The 22,843-nt window shown below is 50.7% G+C and overlaps 1 protein-coding gene across 9 annotated transcripts in view; it reads left to right on the top strand.

Moving 5' to 3' along the window:
• Positions 1–22,423, top strand: part of EBF4 (EBF transcription factor 4) — a 58,170-nt gene extending 35,747 nt beyond the window's left edge. For 2 of the 9 annotated variants that reach the window (XM_081559026.1, XM_081559023.1), the window contains exons 8-18: positions 12,672–12,753; positions 13,531–13,648; positions 13,749–13,882; positions 13,975–14,101; positions 15,939–16,027; positions 16,177–16,242; positions 16,340–16,517; positions 16,589–16,777; positions 19,890–20,087; positions 21,337–21,412; positions 21,646–22,423. In XM_081559026.1, the coding sequence (XP_081415152.1) occupies positions 12,672–12,753; positions 13,531–13,648; positions 13,749–13,882; positions 13,975–14,101; positions 15,939–16,027; positions 16,177–16,242; positions 16,340–16,517; positions 16,589–16,777; positions 19,890–20,087; positions 21,337–21,407 (1,252 nt within the window). In that variant the 3' untranslated portion in view covers positions 21,408–21,412; positions 21,646–22,423. The remainder of the gene's footprint in view (positions 1–12,671; positions 12,754–13,530; positions 13,649–13,748; positions 13,883–13,974; positions 14,102–15,938; positions 16,028–16,176; positions 16,243–16,339; positions 16,518–16,588; positions 16,778–19,889; positions 20,088–21,336; positions 21,413–21,645) is intronic. The other 7 variants (XM_081559027.1, XM_081559025.1, XM_081559029.1 and 4 more) reach the window with 5 other exon arrangements.
• Positions 22,424–22,843: the final 420 nt, after the last annotated feature.

Raw genomic sequence — 22,843 nt, 5'->3', positions numbered from 1 at the left:
TTTAATAATATAGCATGGTAACTCTGGATATCATATTCCCCTTCCCAGTGTTTGTTGCTGTTTGTTTGTTTAGTGACTTTCCTGGATTAATTATAGAGAGTCTATATTTTCTGTCATGTGTGACCGCTCAAGTTTCTATTTGGTTAGATTAGTGGTCAGCTCATGATTGGATGGGCATTTCCTTAAATCCTTGAACCAATAAGTCTTCAACCCTTGCCAAAATGTTCTATGTGTGTATTGGGGCACACATAGTTACATTCAATGCTCCAGCAATTTTCAACTTTGCTTTAACCTTTACTTTCTGCTTGTGCAGGGTTTCATGGTCAGCCAAAGAGGAGAGACTCAGGCCTCTGGAGATCTTTCCTGGGCATGTGCTCTTCCCTGCATATACACATGGCCATTTAGATATCGAGGAATATATAAGAACTTTTCAGAGCCCCCTATGAACATCTCATTCCCACTTCTTCCTCTAAGGCTTTTTGGCCAGACTCATTGTCTTGCCTCAACCACTATCACTGTCTCAAGCAACAGCAATGTTCAACAGTTGCTACTGGTTGTTTTCAACAAATACCCTAAGAAAAGGGTTTTTCCCACTAAGCAAGTTCTAAGTCAGGCCAGATAACAAGTCCTGAAAATAGGGCTGCTAGGGAACTGCCAGGCAGATCAAATAGTGACAGTTGTATGAAAATATGACTTGTTGAGAAGTTCCAAACCCAATCTGTCCCTTTTAGTGGCTACTAGGCTGCAAGTTTTTATAACTACTATGGTTGCAAGACTACTGCAGATCTGGGAATAAGGAAAATTAAAACACTGCAGGGAATTCCCTGGCAGTCCAGTGGCTAGGACTCTGTGCTCTCTCTGCTGAGGGCCTTGGTTCAATCCCTGGTCAGGGAACTAAGACCCCACAAGCTGTGCAGCATGGCCAAAAACAACAACAACTGCAAAGTTCTTCATTCTTACTAAGATTCAGCCATTTTTCTTAAATAAATACCCCTTGGACTGTTGCAAACCTTTTGTTAATTTTCAGAATTCTGAAAAAGTTGATTTTGACAGTTTTTGCTTATGTTCCTGTTGTTTTATGGAGGAACAGATTTTCAAAGATCCTTGCTCTTCAATTCTCAGAGTTCTATTTGGGGGCTTGATACAGCATTCATCCTGTCATAGTAATTATGAATCCGTGAGCACCTGCTGTGGGGTAGGCACTATGATAGAGGCTTGGGAAAAGATAGAGAGGTTCAAACGATGATTCCTGCCTTCTGAAAGCTTACAGAGCTGTTGAGGAGACAAAATGTAGTTACATGAGCCTTTACATAATGATAAGAGGAACTGGAGAACAATATAAGGCTTTAAGACACACTCTGCAAAAGAATTTCCTGCAATGATGGAAATGTTCCGCATTGACCAATATGGTAGTCACTAGCCACATGTACTTACTGGGCACTTGGTCTACTGTGGCTGAGGAACTGAATTTTAAATTTTATTTAATTTTAATTAATTCAAACTTAGATAACCACACATGGCTACCTAATTGGATGCCACAGCTCTAAAACCAAATAATTACTTGATTGACCAGGATGACTGTGGTATAGGAGTGAATGGGGAAGATTTTCTCCCATGAGATGCCCATAGCTCTCTTCCTCTGGCTCCTGTGGGTGGAAAGGCATTGTGGGCTATGGATACTCTCTGGTATGTAATTGTGTCTGGTGAACAGTAGATGTTGTACAGTGACACTGTTGAAACAAATCGTGTCTGAGATACCTGGCAGAGGCAAGCTCTAGTCCACCCCATTGTGGACAAACTTAGACCCCAATGCCTAAATCAGGCACAACTTGACAAATGCAATTTGATGAGAAGGGGTTGTGGGGGCTGTGAAAGAACCAGCCCCTCCTCCTAACCCAATGGTCAATGCAACATTCACTGTTTTTCTCTGCAGTCACAAAACAAGCTCACAGTAGCATCTGTCTCCTTCCATGCTTTCTAGTAAGATGTCTTCACTCCCACACCAATGCTGCAAACACAGCTCTTTGTCTAGGACCCATTCTGGTAGTTACTCTTGAGGAAATGGAAGTCCTATAACCTCCCTATTAGGTCAGTGCCGAAGTGGGACAAAGGTTTTCCCTCTTGCTTGCAGAATGACCTGCACTTCCTTCCTCACTGTTTTCAGAGCTGAGTGCCTTTGAGGGAAGAAGAATCAAAGGGTTTAATAAGAAATCCCCCCCATGTGCCCTGGGAGTCATGTGGACAAGGGTCCCCAAGCTACCCTTAGTCCAGAGCGAGGACTTATGGGGAGACATCTAGGCAACTGAAGCCAACCTCAGGGTGAGAGTGGCTCCCATGCTGAGGCACGGGTAGAGCTGTGGTCAGTGCCTCTAGAGGATATTGAAGGAGAGAGACAGTACAGGCAGGAGGAGGCCTGGGGACTGTAATAGGTGGAGTGGGAGGTGGCTAGTGAGTGAATGGTCTACAATTTCAATGATAAATTCTCTCCATAAAGGGCTAGTCAATGTTGGGGGACTCGTGCCAACCTGGACTGTCTCATCATATGACTTGGAGCAAGGTCTCACCTCCCTCAGCTTCAGTTTCCTCATTGTCAAATGAAGCTGACCTCAGTCGGTAAGGATGTTGTAAAGTTAGGTAAGATGTATTTATAAGATACCAGCACAGTACCTGCCACAGTGTTATTTACCGCCCCCATCCCAGTCTCACCCCAGCTGATCCTCTTTGAGGGTAAGGAAACTGAGCCTAGGCAGTAGCAGGGAAGTCCATTCAGAGTCAAAGAAGTACTTTCTGACTCTGGCCACACAGCTGAGCAAGAGAAGAATGTGAGCCTCTGCCAGGGGCCCTGGGAGGTCTGAGCTGGGAATGGGTCCTTCTCTAATAGGATGGAGGCAACATTCAACCTTCTGTCTGTTCTCTTTGCCCTGTTTGGCTTGGCACATTGTGGAAGCTGCCAAGCCATGCCAACCTCCCTCCTCTTCCTCACATGATCACAGATAGGAAGTGCAGGGTCTCTGGCTTTGGAGCCTGACTCACCCACCCAAGGCCAGAGGGACACACAACTTCTTCCCTTTAGTCTTGGGACCCCCACCTTCCTCTTTACATCCCTAAATCACTCATAAGCACACTATCCTTCTCTGTAGCTTCCATCTGCCCATCCATCCCCCACCCCCCAGCCCTCCTACTTTTTCTGTCACTCCTCCTGTTCTGTTCTTTCCCTGCAATCCAATATTCCACATTCACAGAAGATTGCCCAGGCTGGGGATACATGCAAAGGGACTGTGTGTATGTCTGTGTCCACACAAAAATAAACAGGCTTCATGCTCAGGTGACCTACTGCTCCAGTCTGTCCCAGACACTCCACATGGGGTGCCCAGAGGCCTCCCATTAGCAGCCCCTTCATCCCTCCTCCTCTCCCCTCAGGCCCCATGAAGGGAAAATGGAGTCACCACCACTCTTCATGGGCAGCTGGGGGCCCCTTAGCAGTCTCTCTACCTCCTCTCCCACTCTCCTCAGGCCGCATGCCCAGCCCTGAGGTTTGGAGAGCCTAGTAAGTGCCCTATCAACATGTTAATCAAATTACTGAGGAGCTAAAATTGACGCTGTTCATTAATTATACAAGATTATGCTAATTGTGCATGCAAATGAATGCAAGGGAACAGAAGGTGTTCAGGCGCATGGTGGGCCATTAGCATAGAGGATGGGGTGCGGGTGAATTGGCATGCTAATGTATGCGCCCCAGCTATTTATAGTCCCCCAGCCCATCTGCACTGCAGCCACCTCTGCCCCAAGTGGGGATCATGGTGGAGAGGCCAGGTCCAGGCTTGGCAGATGGCTATGGCCCTGGGATACTCAGCCTTTGCTGCTGCCCCAGGCCAAGCTCAGGAAGTAGCATGGACCACTGCCACTGTGGCCACCCACACTTGGGCTTAGACTGTCACACCAACCTCCTCACTCACCATCCTTTCTCTGGCCTAGGCCCTTTGGTGCCTGACTCTCCCTGGAAGCAAAATAACTCTTCCAAATAAGGCACCCCCTGCTAAGCCAGGATATTTTATCTCATTTTAATAAATTTAAACTTAGTCACAGGTGGCTTATAGCCACCCTATCAGACAGTATAGACCTAGAAAGAGGAAGTGTTGCAAAAGATATTAATACATGGGTTGAAGCAGGTTTTCAAAACAAGTATCCTAGGAAGGTTTTGGGAGAGAAAGCAGGTTGAGAGCAAAGGGCAGAATCACACTAGATATTTATTTCCAAGTGCAGCCTGGGGTGGAAAGCTGGGGGGAGGGGTCTTCCACTAATTTTCATCCCAAAGGCCAAATTCAATTTTATTGAATTTCCTGGTGGTCTAATGGTTAGGACTCCATGCTTCCACTGCCAAGGGCCCAGGTTTGATCCCTGGTCAGGGAAATAAGATACCACAAGCTCTGCAGCATGGGAGAAAAAAAAATTTTTGAAATTTTAGTTTCTCAGTTACACTAGTGTCATTTTAAGTACTCAAAAGCCACATGTGCACAGGGAACTCTACTCAATGCTCTGTGGTAACCTAAATGAGAAGGGAATCTGAAAAAGAGTAAACAAATGTATATGTACCACTGATTCACTTTGCTGTACAACAGAAACTAACACAACATTGTAAAGCAACTGTACTCCAATAAAAATTAATAAAAATAAACTATTTTAAAAATAAAATGGAAAAGAAAGGCACATGTGGCTACTGGATATCATTTTTGGAAAAGTTCTGTCAGACAGCATTTGTGATCAGATTTCCGTTTCCTTGCTTCTGACAGTCCTGTAGCTACAAGTGCCCCTGGGCTCAGCCCATCTCTTTCAGTTCCCGACAGCCTTCTCTTTGGAAGTGTGAACATAATCTCAGCTCTAAGTATTTATCTCACCAGGATGTAGGGAGGGAAAAGCCGGTGAAAGCTCTCTGCCTTGATTTCTTTAGGATGAGATTCCTAGAAGCAGAGCTGGAGATAGAGTTTCTTGGGAAAGTGATTTATTGGAGGAGAGCTCTGGATGAAAAGGAGTGAGGGAAGCAGGACCGGGCATGAGAGGCAGCTTAGCCAGGAGATAGTCTCAGCTGGAGTCTAGCATCAGCCTGACCCTTTAGGGAGTTCTCTCTCTTTTTTTTAGTATTTATTTATGTGGCTATTCTAGGTCTTGGTTCCAGCACACGGGATCTTCAATCTTTAGTTGTAATATGCAAACTTCTTAGTTGCAGCTTGTGGGATCTAGTTTCTTGACCAGGGATCAAACCCAGGCTCCCTGCATTGGGAGCACAGAGTCTTAGCCACTGGACCACCAGGGAAATCCCCTTCGGGGAATTCTGAATATAAACAATACTAAGAGTTGGTCCTCCTTGTGATGTCAGTCCTTCTTTGGCCACAGCCTGCTGGTGAGGAGCATATGCTTCTGGCTGAGGATAATCTTCCAGTAGTGGGGGAAGCTGTGAGCCATTTATTTAGTTATTTATTTTTAATTTATTTATTTGGCCGTACCACACAGCTTGCAGAATCTTAGTTCCCCAGCCAGAGACTGAACCCAGGCTCCCTCAGTGAAAGCACTGAGTCCTAACCACTGCACCCCCAGGGAATTCCCCGGCTGTCAGCCCTTTAATAATCAACACTCTCAGGAGCTGTGAGTGGGGGAATCCAGGCAGACACCAGCCCACCTTGATACCTGGACACAGCCTTCCAAAGAGCAGTTCCATCCCACTCTGTTCTCCACCCCTTGAGAAACCAGAGGACTCACATCAGTCACCTCCACATTTCCCTTATGTATTGAGTGTCTTTTGAGTAAAGCATTGTGTGAGGGGAGCTTTCCTTATGCAGTGGTGTCACACTTGAGAAGTTATGTACAAGTCAAATGTTTGCACTTGTGTCACATTCAATTCACCATTTGCTTCTTTGGTATGGAATATTCCATTGACAAGGAAGGTTCATTTTAATTGCATCTTGAGTTGTGTTTACAGAGAGAAATAAAAAGCATTTATAGAGATGATTAGGAAGCCTAGACTGAGTTCAGGATGTGGCAAGGTAGGCATGCGGGTAAACTACTCTTACCTTTCACTTAAATCATAGGCAGCAGAGTCATGATGCAGAACTTCCACCTTTAAATGCTTTGTTAGCTGGATGACCACTGTTCGCAACTCTTCATCTGGTCATTTATTAAGCTTTTTATTATAAAGAATGTTGAACATATAGGCAGAATAAAATAACGAACTACATCTATCCTTTACTGAACTTCAACAATGATCAACTCTGTGCTCATCTTAAAGTCTTGATCTTTAATCCTGAAAATCTTCTCAGACTGAGAGCAGCTGTCACCATAGCCAAAGGCCCCACACTAGGAGCAAGGGAACCTTAGTCTCTCCTTTGCACCCCTGATGAATCTGTAACCTTGAAGAAATCCCCATGAAATGGCTAACCTGGTCCCTGCACAGCCTGCCTCTCAGGACTGCTTTTGACGGAAGGCTTGCTGCATTGTCCCGCAGTGGCAGCCTCGTGACTAGGGCAGGCCTGGATTGAGAGAACCCAAATTAAAAGTACTTTTCCATGACTCTAGTCATAGTTCAGTTGGTAAAGAATCCACCTGCAATGCAGGAGACCTGGGTTCGATCCCTGGGTTGGGAAGATCCCCTGGAGAAGGGAAAGGCTACCCACCCCAGTATTCTGGCCTAGAGAATTCCATGGATTGTATAGTCCGTGGGGTCACAAAGAGTCAGACAGAACTGAGTGACTTTCACTTTCACTTTTTCAGTCAGTATCAGTGGTTCATCAAAGTCCCAAGTTTGTATCCTGACTTTGGCATCTACTGTGACTTTGTTGTTTATCCTTGCTGATCCTTGGTTTTCTCATCCATAGAGTGAGGATGATTGCAGACCTACAGCAAGATTATGAGAGGATTAAATAAGATAATGCAAGTTGTAGGTTCAGCAGAATTCCAGGCACTTGTTAAGTGCTCAATTAATAAGACTTGGATCACTGTTTAAATTTTTTTTTGCATAGTTTTACATTATATTTGTAACTGATGCTTATATTTATGGTGGTTTCTTCTAGTAATTCTAATGGCAGCTTCTAGTACTTGACTTTTCTATGAGGTGCAGATGAGAAATCTGTGCCCTCAGAGAACCTCAGGGCCACTAAAGGGATGGCACCGGGCACAGGTCCTTGCCCCAACCCAGGCGGCATCCTAAAATGCTCACCCACAGGCCAGCCGGTGCTGTGGGCTTGGCCTCATCTTGCTTCCCCAAGCCTGTGGCCCATCCCAGCCAGAGAAGGGGGGCCTCCCCCGGCTCTCTTCCAGCCCCATGGGGTGGGGGAGGGGAGATGCTCAGAAACACCAGCACCGGGACTCATCCAGGCTTGGGGGGTGGGGGATGCTTCCCTGGTGACAAGCAGGATCTCACAGGCCCTCAACACAGGGCACGTGCCTTCCTGCCTTAGGTCCCTGTATGGTGTCCTCCTACAGCTCCCCTTCCCACCAGGTTACCTGGCCCTCCCCAGTTCGTAGCCTCCACATCCGACCTCTGTACAGACATGGCTCAAAGGGTCTGCTGCTCCTCCTTCCTGTTGCTGATGCCATTCTCATTCTCATCCTTCTCAGACTGCTCTGGGTTCTCCTCCTCCCCTCAGAGTGGTGCCAGTCTATGGAGAGGTTTCCTGGACTGTCCTCATGTTAATCCCCCCACCCCAGCCTTCCAGCCTCCGGGGACGTGGATGGTGCATCACTGTCCCAGGGTGGGGAAAGAGGGGCCCAGAGACACCTTTCCAAGGCTGAAGGTAGCCAGGTACTGTTGAGAGGATGGAGACACATCTGGGCACCACTTCTGGTTCTCTAGACTAGAACAGTCCCCCCAACTCCAGGCCCTGTGCTGCAGAATTTCTGAGACTAACCTTGGAGGACAGGACCCTTTGGGTGCTAGTCACCCTTGTTAAAGCATAATATTCAATATGTTAGAAATATGATTCTCATATAAATTATTACTCAGGATGCGTTGAAGTTTTCTGTAACTTATTGATGGAAGAACCAGCAGGATGGCAAGGCTGGTTCAAAGGCTAAGAGGACTGATATAGACCATTGAGGAAAGAGTTGAGGAGAGAGGGAGGGAGAAAAAACAGATTATATGAAAAATACTTGAATAAGATTGCCAAGGTAGACACAAAACTAGTTAATGTCCATAGGACAATAAAATTGTAATCTTTAGGGTTCATTTCTCTACCAAGCAGAAGTTGTTTATTTCTCCCAACAAAAATGATTTTGCACCTCGTCAGTTTTCTGAAAATTAGCACCTAAATTAACAGAGTCTGGCCCCAATTAATAGCAAATATGAGTCAAAGTTTTTTCCCCTAGAGAATCAGCTAATTCTTAGGTGGCTTTGTTAACATAATAGTCTGGAAAAACACTGTGTGATATAAATATGATATAAGCCATTATACATTTGTCATTTAAAATTTTCTAGTAGCCACATTTTAAAAAACAAAAAGAAACTGGTAAAATTAATTGTGATCATAGATTTTATTTAATTCAAGATATCCAAAATATTATTTCAACATGTAATCAATACCAAAAATTTACTAATGAGATATTGCTACATTCCTTTTTTCCTGAATGTTTGAAATCCAGTGTGTATTTTATACTTATAGCACACCGCAATTCAGACTAACCATATCTCAAGTGCTCAGTGCCACTGAGGGCTGGTGGCGGCTGTATTGGATAGTGCAGCTCTAAAGCAGTCGTTCTCAAACCCTAGGGTGCATCAGAATTATCTGGAGGATTTATGAAAACACAGATGGCTAAGTCCCACCTCAAGAGTTTCTGATTCAGTGGGTCTCGGGTGGAGCCTGAGATTCTACATTTCTAGCATGTTCCCGGGTGATGCTGATGTTGCTGGTCTGGGCACCACACTTTGAAAACCACTGTTCCAGGATGACTTAGAAAGGACTCACTGTCATCTTTTTGCCTTATTTCCAAGTCGTAGATGATTTTGCTTAACATCCCTGGTGGTGGAGCCACAGGCTGTCTGCAGTGTTAGCATCAGCTTGGCCTCTTACTGGATGGGTGCTATCTGGACACAGCCTCAGCAACTACCAGATGGCAGTGGGTGAGACTTCGGCCTCTCCACCACTGATGGCATCGACTGTGTGCGGCTCTGAGCTAGAGGTTCAGTAAGAAAGAAAAGGGGGACTGGCCTCAGTACCCCCAACAGAGAGCCCAGGCCTTGTGTGGTTGCTTTTTATTCAATACTACTCTACAGATGATGCCAACCAGGGGTTCAGAAACTGAGATGTCTCAGGAAAGGCCTGCAAAGATGGAGGTACCAGCAGAGTCTTAGAGTTCTCAGGGAGGGGTGGTCTCTGTAGCCTAAAAGGGCCAGAAGAGGTTGGCCAGACAGAGACTGGGAATTGGCATGGATCCAAAGGACAGATGCAACCTGTACAGGGAAGGGAGAGGGTGAGAGACCTGCCAGGCAAGGGTTATGGGAGAGGTTGATGAGGGAGCCTCCCAGGGGAGCCAGGATCATGCAGGAAGCAGCAGCCTGAGGCTTTGGGAGGCTGAAATGAAGGTGGGATCAGAAAGGACCTCAGCAAGCATCAATTGCTTCTCTCCTGGTTCATGGATGAGGAAGGATCCCAGAGATGTGAAAAGATTTACCCAGGCCACACAGTGAGGCAGTACCTGGGAAGTCTTCATCTCCAGCTGCATCCCAGAATTCTGCAGGTTTGGGAGTGGGGTAGGGTGTCCAGGGCATGTGTGTGGATGTAAGGAAAGTGTGTCCCATGCTTGTTGAGTCATCAGTGATGTCCAAGGGCTAGCATTAATCCACTTTAGGACAGAGACTGAGTCCTATCCAGTGTCTTATCCTCCTCCTTCTAGCTCTGTGTAAAGGCCTGAGCACATGGATATGAAATTTAAATGAAGTAGTCTGCACTACCTGTGACTAGGCTGTCTACACTCTATGTCATGTAAATGTGGGACAAGTATTAGGTAACTACTGTGGGTATAGGGCTATACACCACAGGGCCCTCACAGGGGTCTAGGGAGTTATTACTATGGCATATAGGGTATCTACACTGTAGTGACTACCATTTGGGGGCCATATAAGCTGTCTGTGCTACAGGGTATCCTGTGGGGTATGCACTGTTCAGGGTCACAGGAGGTGACTGCACCTCAGAATGCTCTTCGGGGGTATACAGAAGGTCTATACTACATGAAAGTATCCTTTGGGTGGTGTCCACTATCGATGAAAATGTGTGCTTGTGGAACGTCTCTATGGAAAGAGAACTAAAAGGGATTCCCAGAAGGGGACCCATTGTGTAGGGGAACATGACAGGGGCTAAGGGGTCAGAGGTGGGGTATAAGGGGAGACACATCTCTGGGAAAGTGACTGCTGCCACCTTCCACTGAGGGGTAGCCCCTGGGGACAACTGTGTCCGGGGTGGTGCCCACCCCTCCCAGGACTTGGGGACTTCCTCTTTGGGGACTAGGCTTTTAGAGCCTGTTACAAATCTGATTTCGTGCTCATAGAGTTTGGAGGCAACTCTGATGAGTTACGGAGAAGGCGATGGCACCCCACTCCAGTACTCTTGCCTGGAAAATCCCATGGACAGAGGAGCCTGGTAGGCTGCAGTCCATGGGGTCGCTGAGAGTCGGACATGACTGAAGCAACTTAGCAGCAGCAGCTGAGGAGTTAAGTGGATGTACACATCTGAAGCCAGGGGGCTGATCAACTAACTGAGGCAGCTGACTGGAGTAGCTCAGCTCATAGACCAGCCCAGGAGGCTATCCTTTGTACTGGGACCCCCACAGACTGTAGCCCAGAATACTACAGTTTGTAAAGAGCAACTCCCTAGATGCTCACAGAGTCCTGCAGGGGTGAAGGCAGATGACTGATAGTATCCTGAGTTTACTAACAGTACAAAACCAGAGTATTATCCATGGTTGCCTCATGGAGAGTGGGGGGCGGGGAGGGTCTCACCATCCCCATCAACTGCCTGAAAGAAGGATCAAGTTCTCATGTGTTTATCTAAAAAAACAGTCAGTCACATCACTGCATATACTGTGCTTTTTTCTAGTTACTCTATGTGCAAAAGAAGGTATCCACTGTGTATCTGTACAGTGTGTCTGACAGGTACACCATGTGTATATGATGACTATATGCTCTGTGCAGTGCTTGCTATGTGTATAAGGAATATAGGGCTTCCCTGGTGGATAAGATGGTAAAGAATCTGCCTGCAATTCAGGAGACCTGGGTTTGATCCCTGGGTGGGGAAGATCCCCTGGAGAACGGCATGGCAACCCACTCCAGTATTCTTGCCTGGAGAATCCCCATGGACAGAGGAGACTGGGGGACTATCCATGGGGTTGAAAAGAGTCAGACACGACTGAGGGACTAAGCATACACATAAGGGATATAGAATGTGTGTGAGGGAGATCTGTTCGCTGGGGATGTAGTGGTGACAGAGGGTCTGTTGTGTGTGAGGGGGATTTGTTGGGGGGATGTGCTGGTGAAGAAGGAAGGGGGGATCTGCTACACGTGATGACAGTACAATGTCTGCAGTGACTATTCTGGGAAATCACATACAACATAAAAATGGTGTACTAATGTATATACTCATATTCTTTCAGTGCATACACAGTGTAGGATGGACATACACTGTGCATGATGATATAGACTGTATGTGATTAGCATACCACATGTGCATCATGGGTCCAGGCTGATGTAGAGTACATATTATATATGCTTCTGTGAAGTGCAATAGGTCTGCTTTATGTATGATGGCTGTATCTTATGAGTAGTAGTATATAAGGCATATACCGTGTGCGTGCATGCTAAGTCACTTCAGTCATGTCTGACTCTTTGTGACCATATGGACTGTAGCCCACAAGGCTCCTCTGTCCATGGGATTCTCCAGAGAAGGATAATGGAGTGGGGTAACATTTCCTTCTCCAATATACGGTGTAGATAGAGTATATTTACTGTTCATGATGAGTAAACATCTCCAGACTGATAGGTACACTCTGGGGGAAGGATACGCTCTGTGATACAAATGCACTATGTATGTGATGAGCATGTGCTGTGCTCAGTCATTCAGTCGTGTCCGACCCTTTGTGACCCCATGGACTGTAGCCCAACAGGCTCCTCTGTCCACAGAATTCTCCAGGCAAGAATACTGGAGTGGGTTGCCATTTCATTCTCCAGTAATGAGCATATACTATGACAAATATACATGGTATGGGATAAGTTTACAGGTAAGTGGGAGTACCTGCTACATATGGAGTATGTAATAATTCATGAGTACTAGGTATATATAGCATATATATAATGGATGTGTTCTCTAGGATAAATATACTGTGTATAGATGTGACGATGTGTGTATATAGATGTATGTATATATTTTGTGAGATAATTAAGCACTATATAATCTATAGACTGTGGAGGTGGGAGATTTTCTGGACAGTGCAGTCGTTGTTGGGACAGGTCTCCTGGATGTGTGACATGTACCCTGTGCATATGGAGCTTAGGATGGGACTGTGGGGTGTGTGCCTTGTGTGAGCAGGCAGAGGGGAAGTTGCCCTGCTGGGAGGTGGCGTGGCAGAAAGCAGTTGGATCTCCATCTGTTTTTAGAACCCCCAGACCCTTGAGCCGACCCACCACACTGTTTCAGGTTCTTCCTCAAGTTCTTCCTCAAATGCAACCAGAATTGCCTAAAGAACGCGGGGAATCCCCGAGACATGCGCCGCTTCCAGGTGGGTCTGAGGAGAGGGTTCTCCCCTGCAAACCTGCCCTTTCCTGCTGGGAGTGGGGGTGGCGGGCATGATATGACCCTGCCACCCTAAGGCCCCAGGGGCAGATCTCTGCGCAGACCCATGTTTTGGAGCCTGGCACCTGCTGGGGGTGGGGCAGCTCTGTCTCCACTTACTCTGGCTGCCAAGGGAGGCTTCATTAGAGTCCCACTTAAGGAGATGCTAATTGTGACATTTTTACATGATTAACGACCCAGCTAATTTGCATAGCGTGAAGCAGAGAGCAGCTGCCCTTAGCACATCCCCAACCTGCACACCCCTCCCAGTAAAGGGTAGGGGGGAAAAGGAGGTAGCCCCAATTTCCTCCCAAGGGTAGGGGCTTCTGCTGACAGGTTCTCAAGCTGATGCCCACCTCCCCCATCAAAATGTTCACTTGCACTTGCCTAAGACCCATTCCTGACTTGGAGCCCCAGGGATACAGCCTGTGTGCATGTGAGTGCAGAAACAGTAGCCACTCTGCCCAAGGAGTCAGAGGTTTTGATTTTTCTAGCTCCTGGGGGTCTGTTCCCCTGGGCAGCCAGAGACTGTGTATCTGAGAGGGTCACCTGATCCAGTTGGTCCCCCTTCCACCAGCTCAGCCCCAGAGGGGCTGAAGCTCTTCCCCAGGCCAGTGACTCTGAACTACAGTTACAGTATCCAGCCACCAGCCTCAAGTTGCCAGTGCCCCCGGCGGTCCCTTACGGGGAGCCCCAGCCAGGCTGGCCTCGGCTCTCCCCACAGGTGGTGGTGTCCACAACAGTGAGCGTGGACGGACACGTGCTGGCTGTGTCAGACAACATGTTTGTGCACAACAACTCCAAGCATGGCCGCAGGGCACGCCGCCTGGACCCCTCCGAAGGTCAGGACCCCCCGGCCCACACCCTGCTGCCCTGGGCCCAGCTAGCCCCAGTCCCCACCTCGGCGTGGGCCCCTGACCTGGCTCCTCTCCTGCCTCCCAGCTGCCACCCCCTGCATCAAGGCCATCAGTCCTGGGGAGGGCTGGACCACAGGCGGCGCCACCGTCATTGTCATCGGCGACAACTTCTTCGACGGGTTACAGGTCGTGTTTGGGAACGTGCTCGTGTGGAGTGAGGTGGGCCACTCCCGCCAGTCTCCCTCCCAGCCTGGGGCTGGACCCTGCCCTCACCAGGTCAGAACCTGCAGGCCTCCCTTCTCCCCTCGCAGCTCATCACGCCCCACGCCATACGGGTACAGACGCCCCCACGGCACATCCCCGGGGTGGTGGAGGTGACCCTGTCCTACAAATCCAAGCAGTTTTGCAAGGGAGCCCCGGGACGCTTTGTCTACACAGGTAAGGAGTCAGGTGGGTGAGGGGAGGCCCAGGGTTGCGGGAAGGAGCCCCACGTCACATGCACTAGCCCTAGTATAGGAGTCGGCAAATCGCTGTGGTGTGGCCAGGTGGCCAGACCCCCTAAGCCCCTGCTGGTGCTCACCCCACACCCCAGGACATCTCCTTTCTGGACCGTCTTTCCCTCACTTGTGTTTCCCTCCCTGGCCTCCACCAGAGCAACTCCCCGCACCTGCTTCACCTTCTGCACTCCCCAGGGTCTAGAACATCTCCACGGGGAGATTTATTTCAAAGATGCCCCCAAATAGGGAGACTGGATACATGTAAATGTATGGCTGAGTCCTTGTGCTGTCCACCTGAAACTACCACGACATTGTTAGTTGGCTATACTGCAATACAAAATAAAAAGTTAAAAAAAAAAAAGATGCCCCCAGATAACTTGCTGCTTCCCAAATCTTCCTGGTTCTCCTGGTTCCCCCAAGCCACCTCAGACTTCATTCTGCATGCACACAAACACACACACATACCTTGCATGAAGCAAGGGCAAAAGGTTAACAGAAGACAGGAGTGTAGGCCACTCCTGAAGATGTGGCTTCATCTCCCTTCCTGGCTCTCTCTGGCCCCTGGCCAGTGTGCTCTCCACTGCCACCTTCCAGCACTTCTCCCCATTCCCCCACCCCACCCAAGAGATATTCACTGAGCCCTTCAAAGGGCACTGGACACCCTACTTACTGCTTACTGGGGAGCTCCAGTATAAGAGTGAGAAGGGACAAGCTGGGAACACCACGTGGAGTGGTAGAGTTACACAGTGGAGGAGCTGATGGATTGTCAGAGAAAACCTCCAGGTGGGATTGTGGGCTAAACTGCTAAGCTGGAACCAGAGGGGTGAGTGAATAAGGAGGTAGAGATGAGGAGGAAAAGGTGTCCCAGGAGAAGGAATGGCAAGTACAAAGACCCTTGAAGGAGTGCCTTAAGTTGGGCTTCCCTGGTGGCTCGGCGGTAAAGAATCTATCTGCCAATACAGGAGACTTGGGTTCTACCCCTGGGTGGAGAAGATCCCCTGGAGAAGGAAATGGCAACCCACTCCAGTATTCTTGCCTGGGAAATCCCACCGACAGAGAAGCCTGGTAGGCTACAGCCCATGGGCTCGCAAAAGAGTCCGACACAACTTTAGCAACTAAACAACAGCAAAAAGGAAATTCACTAAATGTAGAGTTTGAAGTGGAGAAGGTGGTAGGGCTTTAAGGCTGGTGAGATAGGTCGCAGCCAGACCGGAGGAGGCGGGAGGGGAGGGGAGGGGAAGGGAGGGGAAGAGGGAAGAGGCCTTGGAAGCCTGGTCAGGAGGCTGCAGCATCCACCCCAGAGCCCTGGGTGTGGGCCAGCCCATTCCGGGGGCACAGGCGTACCCCTAACGGTCAGGCGCCGCTAAGAGTCCACCAGAGCTGTGATAAATGGAGATTGTTGCGCGTTTTTTCTCTTTTTATGATAAATAGTTTACTCTTTATAAGCTGCAGACAAAATCCTCCAGCCCTGTCCCTAGGAGTACTGAAGTTTATATTTATACAGTTGTCTTTTTTCTAATCACAAATGGGATGCTATAGTGCATGTGTGTTAATGCCAAGCAGCTGGCACAGGGCCTGGCTCAGTAAACATTTGTTGAATGAATAAGCACGAAAGGAACTGAGGAAATTTCCCTAACCTTGCTGACTCACGTGCCTGTAGTTTTCCCAGAGGCCTGGGCTGGGCTTGGAGGAGGGGGTCTGCATCCAGGCTTGGGGACCGCTTGCTGGTAGGCGCTATGCGGGGAGGGGCGTCCTGCAAACACAGCCCCTTTCCCCAGCCCTGAATGAGCCCACCATTGACTACGGATTCCAGAGGCTGCAGAAAGTCATTCCCAGACACCCCGGAGACCCCGAGAGGCTGCCCAAGGTACTCAGAAGGGCGAGGCGGGGAGGACGGTGGCCGGTGGCCGGAAGGGAGATAGGGAGGCTTCGAAGAGGTAGCTCCGGGCCCCCTGCACCACCGCCACCCCCGCCCGGGGCCGCTCCTCCGTCCGCCGTCTCCTCCCCTGCCCTCAGGAAGTGTTGCTGAAGCGGGCGGCCGACTTGGCAGAGGCCCTGTACGGAGTGCCCAGCGGCAACCAGGTATGGCGCCTCCGCCCGCCTCTCCGCGCCGGGCCCGGGGTTGCCCGCCTCCCGGCGCCCTCTGCTGCCCCGGCCGTGCCCGCTCTTGTTTTCGCAGGAGCTCCTCCTGAAGCGCGCGGCGGATGTGGCTGAGGCTCTGTACAGCGCCCCCCGCGCGCCGGCGCCGCTCGGACCCCTGGCGCCCAGCCACCCGCACCCTGCCGTCGTGGGCATCAACGCCTTCAGCAGCCCGCTGGCCATCGCCGTCGGGGACGCCACGCCGGGGCCGGAGCCAGGTGCGTCCGCCGCCGCCGCCCGGGGGCCCCTTCCCTGCGGGCGCGGGCCCCTGACGGCCGCTCTCCCGCAGGGTATGCGCGCAGCTGTGGCAGCGCGTCCCCTCGCGGGTTCGCGCCCAGCCCCGGCTCACAGCAGAGCGGCTACGGCGGCAGCCTCGGAGCTGGCCTCGGCGGCTACGGGGCCCCGGGCGTGACCGGCCTCGGTGTGCCCGGGTCCCCCAGTTTCCTCAATGGCTCCACGGCCACCTCACCCTTCGCCAGTGAGTGTCCCCTGCCCGGGGGGTGGGGGTGGGGGACGGACCAAGCCCCGGGGAGCAGAATGGGGCTCAGCTCGGCCCCCTCCTAGCCTATGGGGTTGGGAGGAATTCCCGACATCTGTCCTGTGAGCGTCGACCCTGGCCTTGCCTTCCTGTGTGCGACCTCTCTCTGCCTTTGGAGACCACCCTGGGCCACCCTGGAGCCAGGGCACTTCTCGCACCTTTATCTCCTTGCTGTGACCGCAGTTGTGCAAATCACTTCTAGCTTTTCCCACCTGCTGAAATGAGCTTTAACACGAGGGTACCCTCCTTAAATCTAGTGGACCGCCGGCCTTCCCTTTGTACGCCAGGGCTTCAGGAGGAGGGCTGGTGCCCCCTGCTGGAAGCCTGAGGGAACTCAGGGCGCAAGAAAAGTAGGTGTCTTACCTGGCCCCACGGCCCCCAGGACACCCGGGGGCTTAAGGGGGGGAAGACGTGACTCCCACAATCTGGTTGTGCAGAGCAAGAGAGTCTGTGTAGTCAGACACCTGGATTCAGCATTTGATTGTTGAAATGAGGAGCTGACATTCAGCAAGTTACTTCAGTTTTCTCTGTAAAACAGGATCAGTATCACCTGTTGCTTAAGGTTGTTCTCAGACCTGAATGTGCAAGTGTGCATAAAGGGCTCAGACACAATTCAGAAAGAGTGTGTGACTTTGCATCCCAGCACTAGCTGTGGGCACTACTAACATCTTCTGTATGGTTTCTTAGGGTGGGCAGCTCAGAGCGGGGTAGATGGGCAGAGGGCATTTATGCTTTTATTATGCACAGCCCTCAAGTCCCTCCTTCCAACACTAAGTTCCATAAGAGCCTGTCTACAGGTTCCTATAGCTTAGCTATTCAGCAGACATGTATGAAGCACTTACTCTGTAAAGCACCTAGCTTGGGGGATAGCTCCACCCTTGCTCACCTTCAAGGAGCTTGCCCAGCAATTGTAAGAGAGCGTGCACCTTGACTCTTGGGAGACACTGCTGTACCAGAGGAATGGGAAAGCGGGCCAAGAAGGAGCTGCTTGTGTGGCTTTTCCTGCCTTTCCTTCGCCTGTCCCCTGTCTTCTGTTTGCTATTGCTTAAGACCAATATATCTGACACCTGCCTAGACTTCCTTGCCATGGCCTACATCCTGGGTACTTCTCTTTTTGGCTGTGAGTTGGAGTCTGGGTCTCTGCCTTTGGCCTGGGCTCAGTGTCTGGGACCAGAAGCCCCCTGTGCTGGTGTCCACACAAACCATGACCCTCTGGTGTCCCCACCAAGACTCCTGTCTCCTTTTTGCTCTAGCTAGGCTCCAGTGCTCCCACTTTGCTTCAGTTCTGCACAGTACTCTTACCACCTGTCTCAGGGTGCCCCCCAGATCAAAGCTGGTGGAATTTGGAACACCAGCCCCCCTTATCCATCATACACTCAGTACAGTCAGTCAACAGTGGAGGAACTAAGTGCCCCAGGGGGCCAAAGCCAACTGCCTGGAGTCTTCCCATTCAGCCAAGAGGTCAAGAATTTCACAGCTTCTTATGCCCTACTCCAGCATCACAGCCCCACTCCAGTCCCATCTGGTAGTGTCCTGTGCAGTCCCCATCTCCTCCCCTTGTGCATGCTTAGTGGTGGCACTCCAGTGAGTGTCATTCTCAGTGAGTTTGCCAGGGCGTGCCTGTAATGACATCCGGAACTGTCCCTGCCAGAGGCTGTCTGCTTAGACCTCTTCTCTGCCTTCTGCTTCAGCCACTAGCAGCTCTGGACTGACCCACAACTCCCAGTACTATCCAAGCTGCAAAATGCAGCTGTGAGCTCTGGGTCTTGAAAGATGTAGTACGTTTCTGCCATTCATCTCAAGCCCTCCATGGAGTTCCATGGGCCTCATTAGCTCGAAGTCAGCATTGTCTTAAAGGAGATGATCCATGGGGCTGAGCACATTTGGAATAGGGACAGCTGTTGAAGGCATCACTGTTCCAAAGTGTGGGCCAGGGGATGGGGATGAGAGTGTTTTCTAAATGCCAAAAGCAGTTTTCTCAGGCTACTGGTTTCTTTCAGGAAACCCCCACCCTCACTGCATTGCCTGCTGCTTGAACAACACTCAAATCACAATCCTATTGGTGTTTGGAAAAGAGAGGCGGGGAATTGGGTTCAAATAAGGATGTAGAAAGAGGGATCCAGAAATGACCTGGGCAGGAGCCCCCAAGAGAGGACACTGCAAGAAGGAGAGACAGGCAAAGGCTGTGTGTGGGAGGCTCCCTGGTTATTCCCAAGAGAACAAGCCACAGCCATGGAGGCCAGGGGGTTAGAGAACAGGACGATCTGAGAATGTGGATTTTTGTACATTTCCTTAAAATTGATGAGCTGGAAGAAGGAGATAGAGGAGGCCTCTAGGACCAGGGCTGAAGATGACAAGGACTGGCATTAAGCTGGAAGAGAACAAAGTGTTGGGGTTCAAGGGGAGTGTAATTGGTAAGGGGAACATATTTGTGGGGGGGAGTTAGGGTTCTTGTGTGAGCTGTGATCCTGGACAGAGGGGCTTTATAACAGGAGCCTGTGTGTACCCCCCAAACTTCACCCTGACCACCTGCCCCAGCTCTGCTGTGAACCCTGACCTTCGACTTTAACCTTAATGCCCCAGGACCCACCAGTGTTTCCAAGTGTCTCAGAATCCCAGTGATTTTCAGCAGGAACCCTAACTTGTTCCATCTCATCTTCATTCCTATCTTTATGGACACCTCTCAGTATTTGGTTTCATTGGATGTTCTGATTTTGCTTTCTTTCTTTCTTTTTTTTTTAACCTCTTCTGGTCTTATCATCTCCAACCCTAAGAGAAAGGGTCTCTAGATTCCCCCTGCCCCAAACAGCAAGTGCTAGCCCATAACCCTAGAGGCTCTCAGGCTGCCTCCAGACTCTACACTGTACTGGTCCCCCCAAAACCTTCACAGCCTCCCACTGAGGGCTGAGCCTGGCACCCAGTTCAGCAGCCCGCACAGGGCATACTGCTCGTGCCAGGACAGCAACCAGGCTGCTCACTCTGGTGCTGTCTCCCTGTTGTGTCTCCCACTGCCTTCCCTGCTGCGCCTGCCCCTCCCCGCCCCGCCCCGGAGTCATGCCCTCTAGCCCCCCGCTGGCCTCTGCCTCCTCCATGTCCCTCCCGGCGGCTGCCCCTACCACCAGCGTCTTCTCCTTCTCGCCTGTCCACATGATCTCCGCTGTCAAACAGAGGAGCGCTTTTGCCCCCGTGCTGCGCCCGCCCAGCTCCCCACCCCAGGCCTGCCCCAGAACCCACGGAGAGGGGCTTCCAGGTGAGTGCTCTGTGCTGCCTCGCTGGGACCTACCTGGTGGAGCAGCTGGGCTTGCGAGGCCCACTCCATCGGTATCACGCAAGAGCTTCAAGCCAGTTGCCCAGTTCTCCCTGGAGGGTGCAGAGAAGGAAGCTCTGCAGGGATCCAAGGAGGCCTATCTGGACCCTCTTCCCTGGGCCTCATAGCTTGGGATGGTCTCACTCCGGACCATCAAGAAGACTCAGATACCAGTCGGAAAAGGTCTGGAAACCACTCCAAGGCCTCACCCCCATCCAGTTGAGCCCCGAGTAAAGACCCAACACACAGCTGGAGGAACCCTACCGTGAACTGCATGCCTTTGACCTGTACCTCCCTGTGTCCACTGGAGGGTAGCATACACCATCATGAGAGACCTGGTCACTCACTGAGTGGAGGGAGGCTGACCCTAGATAAAGTTTAGCCTAGATTCACCCTCCCCATTTTATAGATAGGCGATTGAGACCAGGTCACCCCTCCCACAGTCCGTTAGTGAAATAATTTATGTACCATTTATCAATCTCTTCCAAGTCAATATCCAACTTAACAAAACCTGGTCTCTAACCAGTAATGTATATAGCAAGTCAAAAAGAGTTGCATCCCCTAGAATAAGATGACTCTTGGGATGGGCTTGTTAGATGATGCTCTAGGATGATTTGAGGTAGAACACGGTCATATTTGGCCTTGTTTCCAATTTTTGGATAATTTTTCTTAAGTGTGTTTGAATCTTAAAATGCAGGGAATAGGAAGGACAGAGGACCACCAGTTTATCTTGCAGCAAACAATAGCAAGGGGTTTAGGCAGAGGCAAGAGTGATGGAAGGGGTGAATTTCTTGGGATGTGGGAGGAAGACTTGCTGCCATCACTGCATTAGGTATCAGTACTTCTGGAGGCTGCCCTCTGTCCTTTCCCATCCTGATACATGGCCGTCCGCTTCCTCACCTTGAGAGAGGCCCTCTGAAGGAGACATGCTGGGAAGAAGAAGACGACCCCCAGAGTCGTCTCTCTTGACTGAAGAAACTAGGGGAGCAAGGGCTTGAGGCTGCACCTCCTAAGAGGTCTGGGGGACACACCTCACCTAACTGTCTGCAGTGCTGGGCCCAGGCTAGGAGTGGGGGCGGCTGACTACCTTCAAGGCTCTTGATAGCTCTGCCCTCAAAAAGTGCCTGCTGCTTCCAATCGAGAGGGGTCCAGGCTACACATGGCTTATGATTCCCCTCCTTGGTTCCTGTAGACCAGCCTTTTGAAGATTCTGACAAGTTTCACTCTCCAGCTCGGGGGCTTCAAGGCCTGGCATACTCCTAATTACGGTAGGTCTCTGGCTGGGTCTTGCCTTCCCCCCCGCCCTTGGATGGGCTCTCTCCAAAAGACTTTAGCAGGGATGGGGAGTTGAGGTCCAGGGCTCCCTCTCCAGGGCCCATCTAGGCAGTTGTCAGGACCACAAAACCCAGTGGCCCAGGCTAAACAAGAAGAGGGAAGTGGCTTCCTGTCTCCTTGCAGCCAGCCTTCCTCCAGGATCTTCGTCTTTTCCTTTCCCCACCAGGTCTACAGGTGTTGCCCCCACTGAGCTCGGACTAGTGGTCCCTCCAGGATTCACACCCATGCTGTGGATGACAGCACAGACAGATGCAGGGCCAGGGCTGCAGGCAGACCTCAACCCACAACCCTGAACGGGGAGAGGCCTTCCTCCCTGTGCTCAAGGGCACTTCAGTCCTACAGGCTTCTCTCACCTCCCTTTTCTTGGGGCTTGTTGGAAGCCCCAGCACTGTGCTGATGCTCTTGTTAGGAGAGCATCCTAGGGAGGTGCTGGGATGCCTGACCCTACTTGCTGGGTCAGTTCCTCTGAAAGAGATGGACCTTGTACAGACCAAGGACATCTGGTGATATGAGCAGGGATGGGGACTGTGGGAAAGAGCTCAGGGAGAGGTGGCCTGGGAAGGTCCTGTTTGCGTCTGACCATCTCAACCATCCCAGCATCCCAATTCTCTCTGGGGCAAGGGGTGGTGCCCAGCAGCCTGCCTAGGCTCCCATGGAGCTTCTGACAGCTACTTGATCCCATGGCTGCCCCACTCCTTGGATCCTGCTCACTCATTCTTGCCACATCATGAATCCCAGAGGGGCCTTTGGGCATGAAGGACACAGAAGAGGAGGCGCCAGGCCCCCTGGATTGGTTGATCTTGCCCTCAGTGAATGTCTCATGGACTCTGGCCCTCCACACAGATGACTCTAGCTGGCCCCATAGAACCATGGGTCCAGCTGCCCCTGGCCTCATATTCTGCTGAGGTTGGAAAAAAACCAATAAACACAAATGCAGCTAGCCACCTGGCCTCCCTTGTCTGCTTCCTTGGCATGGGTCTGCTTTGCTCTACAGCTCTAAAATGCCCCTGAGCAGCCTTCTTATACCTTGGGCTTTTTCAATAGCATCGGAGTTCAACTGAGCAAGTATTCCCTGCCCAATATGTGCTTTCAGGTACTGTGTAAGGGGGCTCTGGAGGGGTGGGAAGCCAGCAGGCCTGAAGACCCAGGATATGGGCTCAGCCCTGACAGAGAACACATTCTGGGAACACATTCTGGGCACTGAGGAATCAGTCCCCCAGCTGTCAGACCGGGACCAAAAGGGGTTGGAGGGGGGGTTGTCAGAAGGACATTGCTGGGAACCACAACAGAGCAAACTAAATACTACCCCAGTGTACAGAGGCTCAGAAGTGAAATCCTTCCCGACTGGAGGCGTCTGGGCGGGG

Source organism: Giraffa tippelskirchi, chromosome 13 (assembly GCF_054371585.1).
Source record: "Giraffa tippelskirchi isolate mGirTip1 chromosome 13, T2T-mGirTip1v1.2.pri, whole genome shotgun sequence".
Classification (NCBI taxonomy): Eukaryota; Metazoa; Chordata; class Mammalia; order Artiodactyla; family Giraffidae; genus Giraffa; species Giraffa tippelskirchi.
Note: the sequence above shows the minus strand (reverse complement) of the source record. Positions and strands in the feature narration are given on the sequence as shown.